The 5,993-nt window shown below is 38.9% G+C and overlaps 1 protein-coding gene across 5 annotated transcripts in view; it reads right to left on the bottom strand.

Moving 5' to 3' along the window:
- Positions 1 to 247: 247 nt before the first annotated feature.
- Positions 248 to 5,993, bottom strand: part of smtnl1 (smoothelin-like 1) — an 8,337-nt gene continuing 2,591 nt past the window's right edge. For all 5 annotated transcript variants that reach the window (XM_079838431.1, XM_079838433.1, XM_079838434.1 and 2 more), the window contains 4 exons: positions 5,819 to 5,993; positions 4,200 to 4,314; positions 3,230 to 3,381; positions 248 to 3,124 (listed from right to left, as the gene is read on the bottom strand). The exon at positions 5,819 to 5,993 is cut by the window's right edge. In XM_079838431.1, coding sequence (XP_079694557.1) covers positions 2,824 to 3,124; positions 3,230 to 3,381; positions 4,200 to 4,314; positions 5,819 to 5,993 — 743 coding nt within the window. In that variant the 3' untranslated portion in view covers positions 248 to 2,823. The remainder of the gene's footprint in view (positions 3,125 to 3,229; positions 3,382 to 4,199; positions 4,315 to 5,818) is intronic.

Raw genomic sequence — 5,993 nt, 5'->3', positions numbered from 1 at the left:
TGACTTTATATCAAGTGGTAGACCCACACTCTCTGAAAAAAAGGTACAGTAGATGTACATTTTTGTTCCTTGGGGATCAAAACATATAACTGTACCTTTAAAGGTACACAATTGGTCCTTAGGGTACAATTAAACCATTGTTTTCCTCTACTTAGAGCAGGGGTAGGCAAGTTCATAGTCGCTGTCCTGCAGAGTTTGGCTCCAAATCCTGAAAGACATCTATAGAAGCTCTTATTGAGAATTAACAGAGGTTTAGATATTGATGTTTTATTTGTCGTCATTATGGAGATCAGTGTTTCTTTAGTTGGGCAGTTTGACTCTTGGCTTTTAGGTGAGTTTGTGGTTTTTGTTACAGTGTTAACAAAACATATAATCTGTTCAAATCAAAAGAAGCCATAAACAAAAATAGTATAATAGTCATCAAAAACTCATCACTGACAAAAAAAATTAATAAATAATATTCACCAACAATACATTTGATTTTGATTTTTAAATACATTCTAGAGGGGGGAGTTTAGAAGCACACAGATATCAAGAATCAGCATATGAATCTCAACAATGATGACATACTTAATGCTGCAATGCATGCTGGGAGCCATGAGATTTATACTGTGGTGGCTTAGTAGGGTTGGAGCTAAACTCTGCAGGACATCAGCTCTCCAGGACTGAACTTGCCGACCCTTGACTTACAGGTACAAAAATGTGCCCTTCAGGGAACCACCCCAGTGACGGCCACTTGGACCTTAAAAGGTACAATTTTGTACTTTTTTTTGTTGAGAGCGCATCCAGGGTTTTTTACAATTTTACAGCGAGAATAAAAGACAAGGATCACGCCCTACAGTAATGAATGCTCTCTAAGTCATTAAAAGGCATGACTTGACTATAAATCAGGTTTTAATATGAGCTCTTAATCACACATTATGACTATGGAAGCTTGTTTACGCCACAGAATAAAGAATAAAAAAAGGTAATTGTGACTTTTTATCTCTCTTTTCAGAACTCTTTTCTTGCAATTGTGATTTTATCGCAAAAAGAATTGGACAAAAAGAAGATTTTTTCCCCTCAGAATTGGACTTTAGTTCATATCTCACAATTCTAACTTTAAATCACAATTACGTTAACTCACAAATGCGAGAACATTAGTTAGAAATATGAGATAAAAAGTTTCTGCAACCAATGTTAATCCTTTTGGGCCAGTGATAAACTTTGTTTTCAACTTTTTAAAAATAATTTTTCAGGACAAGACGAAATTTTTCCAGGACATTTGACATTGTCTCTAATTTCCAGTACTGGAAAATGTATCATCAATTTTCCAGGACAAGTGGGATCCCTGCTATCTTATAACTTAATAAGTTATGAAACCCTGCCGTAAAAAGTCTAATTAACTGTGTTCAGAATGATACTATTCCTGAAGTACGCAGAATGCAGATTTGGTGAAATTCTCAGTATACACCCCTTACAAAAAAGACATTTACTCAAGTGTGCTATTAGTCTACTTTTTATATACTTCTCAGAAATAGATTTAACATTGCACTTAAGTATCCTTGACTTATACTGACAGAAAGGCCTAAGTATACTTGAACTCAATCGTTTGATCGAGATATAGTTAAAAGTATAATTCGGCATTTCTAAGTACACTTGGCTTGTTTGATTGAGTAGCCTATTAAATACTTGTTCACATAGTTGTACATACTTTTGTTTTATAAACTTACATTGTTTGAAAATATTGATTTATAAAGATAACCGTTTCTAATTCTGAGTATGTGAAGAGTTGTGTAGGCTAGTCCACTGGTAGTGTAATTTACTTCAAATCTACTAAACTACAGTTAAAGGTATATTTCAGGTGTAGAAATGAATACCTAATTAGGAACATAGTAGTATACTTATAGCTTATTATTTTTGCACTTTAAGTATGTTATGTTCACTTACTTACAAGCATACGTGCAGTATATAAAACGAGTAGTTTTCTGAGAATATACTTCAAAGTGTACTTTCATAAATTAAAAGTATTTGACTAGTAAACTATCAGTATTCCTATAAGTTCACTTGTAGTATAGTTGCAGTACAAACGAAAAACTTTTAAACTGTTACAAAAGTATACTTTTACACACTATGGGCCAATTTAGTCCCAAGCAGTATTAAAACAGTACACTTACAAGTATAATTCTAGTGCATTGATATTAATATACTTACTACATAACGTGTGCTTACAATCTACTTACAATATAAGCAGACTGCATAGAAGTGTTTATTACCTTACTTTTACTGGTCCAGTTATTAATGCTGTAATTTTAGTCAGGTCTTAAGAACATGGACAGATGCCTTAGACTCATAGTTTTATTATTGTGATGTGCTTAAACTGTTTATTACAAAAATAAAGTGTTGATCATTTCAAACGCCTTCTATTAGTGTTGGAAACTGATTGCACGTCGTTTTTAAAGCCTCCATCACTTAAAATGAACTTTTAAATCCATGTTATTTATGAAGCATATTAAGTGAAATTGAAGTATTAAACTTACTTCATATGTATTCGTTAACTTAACCCGGAGAGTTACTCATTACTTATTAAACTTCAATCTTTAAGTTTACTTTTCAAACTCTTTATAAGTAAACTGAACTCAGAGAATTACTGTGTTTGCATACAGCATGTCATATTTCTGAATTCAGAATCATAGACATAATGAGTCCGAATCGGAAGAATCAAACCAAACTAAATCAAAATCAAATGATATGAAATACCAATACAAACACAAAACGGTTGAACAAAGAACCCCACACTGATCTACACTATTCATTCACTAAAGCAGATCATTCTGGTTTCATTCACTCATTCAGTTTCTCGTCCTCAGCGTTTATAACATTCTCGTTCTGATCTGTCTCTTGTTCTGTCTTCATGCCAGAGTCTGATCCGTTTTCCTCCTGGTTTTGTGGACTCTCATCCCTCTCTCCGTCGGCCGCTCGCTCTTCTTCTCTGCTTGTGTCCTTCTCCCTCCTCTCCTTCTCGATCTTCGAGAGGTGATGGCAGAGCGCCTGTACGTAGGTGAAGACACACAGTGGGTCTGGCCTGTTGCCCATCAGTAACATATCAGACACCTCCAGGAGAGGGCAGCAGTCAGCCAGAGATCTGCAGATGAGCGAGAGAGAGAGAGAGAGAGAGAGAGAGAGAGAGAGAGCTCGTCACACACTCATGCGTGTCTGTGTGTAACACTGACGCTGAAGGTGTTCTTACTCTGCGGTGCTGAAGGCCAGACTGAAGTTCTTCTCTCGTTCGCTGGCTTTGAGGGAGGAGAAGTCGAAAGCAGAGGGAAAGAAGCGATGAACGAGTGCACAGAAAGCCAGGCCGTCACTCCAAGAGGAAGAGAAGTTTTCTATGCAGACCCCCTTTGAGATACGACACAGAACACACACATTTACTTCACGGCATCTGTGAGAAACCAACAGCACAACAGAAATACATCTTTACAAGATTATGTTGCTCTTCAGTAGCAGTTTAACAACATGCCAAACATCTGTCCAACATCTGTCCAACATCTGTCCAACATCTGTCCAATCATCTGTCCACACATCTGTCCACACATCTGTCCACACATCTGTCCAACATCTGTCCAAAGGCTGAAAGCTGTGAATGATCCGGGACGTTTGCAGTGTGTGCCATTGGATAGACGTATGTCTCATTTCCATCCATCAGCTCAATATATCGTCTACCCTGTGACTGACGGTTCTTGAGTTTCTGCATTAAAAATATCTCTGAATGGAACAAAACCTCATGTGATTGCCTCAGCAGAGGCTGTGATTGGATAACTGGCCTAACCAGTGGACCAATGGCGTCGCAGCATCTCAGATGTTGGTTTGGTGGCTCTGAAACGCCTGAGTCAAAGTCTGTGATCAGAATGATAATGATAATTCCTCCAGAAGCGTTTAGTGTGTGTATGTGTGTGTGTGTGTGTGTGTGTGTGTGTGTGAGAGAGAGATGACACTCATTTATGATGGAGGGAAAAGAGCTTATATTTTGTGCCAATTTCCAAGGAGGTGACGGTTCTGTTCTCTTGAACACATGGGATGGAAATGTTGCTTTATTCCTAAATGTTTTATCCAATATTCCAGATTAATGTGTAACTTTGATTAGAAACACAGGTGATGTTTGTTTTCCCTGTAAAAGTTTGTTGTGTGTTTAGGAGTGAGTGTGAGCTTCAGCTTACCTCATATTTCTGTGTTTTGTTCCTGCACCAGTTGAGGATTTTCTGTTTGATTGAAGCTCCTCCTGCCATTCCTATAGAGGTCCGCTGGACTTTAACGGGTCGGGCACCCGGAGTCCTAAAACACGCCAACATATACCATTGAGACTAAAGACTCTGACCAATCACAGCTCTGCACAGCCGAACTCAACTCTGCATGAACACAAGCACTACAGAAATGATGAACTGACTCACTGAACACATGTTTAAGGGAATTCACTGCACTCAGACACCAACAAACAAGATGGCCGCTGGATTTAGAAGGACTTCCACCCACGGAAAAACATGAGATATTCCCCATTCATTTTAACCAACAAAAATAAAAGATTGCCGCTCTCAGACACGACTTTCTTCTCGTTGTATAGTTCATTTGAGTCTGTTTATATGGCGTTAAATGGGGTGTAACAGAACATCGATATAGATCGATACAATCTTCACGCAAGTTTAATTTTTGCTCGTGTTTAAAGCCTTGCAATAAGCAGCATGTGTAACGGAGGCCAGCTAGTAGTCGCTGTGCGAGTAAACCTCACTCCTCTGGTCTCATGCGGGTGGACCCGGGTTCGAGTCCCGCTTAGAGCAGGGCGGGTCGAACTGGAGGGGTTGCATGCGCACTCATCTCAAACAGCACAATAGGCCACTGAATAGAGTCTTCTTTTACTTATTGTTGTGCTTAAGTGCTTTGTGTTGGAGGCTTTCATATTATAATACTTTTGAACAATGAAAGAATATTGATAGCCTATGTTATGTCCTGTCTATATATATATATATATATATATATATACTTCCCTTTCTTTGAAATCAAGTAATTGTGATTTGCATCACTGCATCAATAGGAAGAGAATTATAATCATATAAATGAAGCTCCAAGTGCCCAACCAAATGGAACACTGATCTCCATAATGGTGAAATCAACATGAATTTATGACATTTTCCCAAAATATGTATTTGTATTGACAATCACACTGAAGATGACTTTGGAAAATTAGTGAATGCAGAAAATGTTATGAGATTTTGAAATAAATAAATATATTTTGGTTGCAGTTGTGAGTTGATAAAACATTCAATTGTGTGAAATAGGCAGATAATATCAGAATATTGACCGATTTACCCCTGGATCGGATCGGATCAGATCGCAGAACTTTTTAAGGTATCGGAAACTATCGTATCGACCAATGGCGACAGACACCACTGGGGAACACTGATCCGACAGACGTGTGTGTGTGTGTGTGTGTGTGTGTGTGTGTGTGTGTGTGTGTGTGTGTGTGTGTGTGTGTGTGTGTGTGTGTGTGTGTGTGTGTGAACTGGCCTTATAATGGCCGTATAGAACCGCTGTGAAAGAATATTAATAGCCTATCTGGTTCTGTCCTGCCTATATATATATAAATGAAGCTCCAAGTCCCCAACCGAAGGGAACACTGATCTCCATAATGGCGACAGGGAACACGCTGATCCGACAGACGTGTGTGTGTGTGTGTGTGTGTGAACTGGCCTTATAATGGCCCTATAGAAGCGCTGTGTGTGTGATTCTCGGCACTGGGTGTGTGTGTGTGTGAGGTTTCTCTGAATCGTCACGAGGTACTCACTGGTCCTTCTGAAACTTGGCCATGGCGTCTCTCCTGGCCGAGGGCCGAGCCGATCGGGAACTCGCGGAGGATTTTGCCGGAGACGCTCTACTTTTACTCCCGGGATTTTCTGGTTTGCTCTTGATGTCATCTTTGCTCTCTTTTTTCTCTTCGTCTTCCTTTGTTTTAGTTTTGC

The sequence above is a fragment of the Gobio gobio genome (assembly GCF_949357685.1).
Source record: "Gobio gobio genome assembly, chromosome: 16".
In the NCBI taxonomy this organism is placed as follows: domain Eukaryota; kingdom Metazoa; phylum Chordata; class Actinopteri; order Cypriniformes; family Gobionidae; genus Gobio; species Gobio gobio.
Note: the sequence above shows the minus strand (reverse complement) of the source record. Positions and strands in the feature narration are given on the sequence as shown.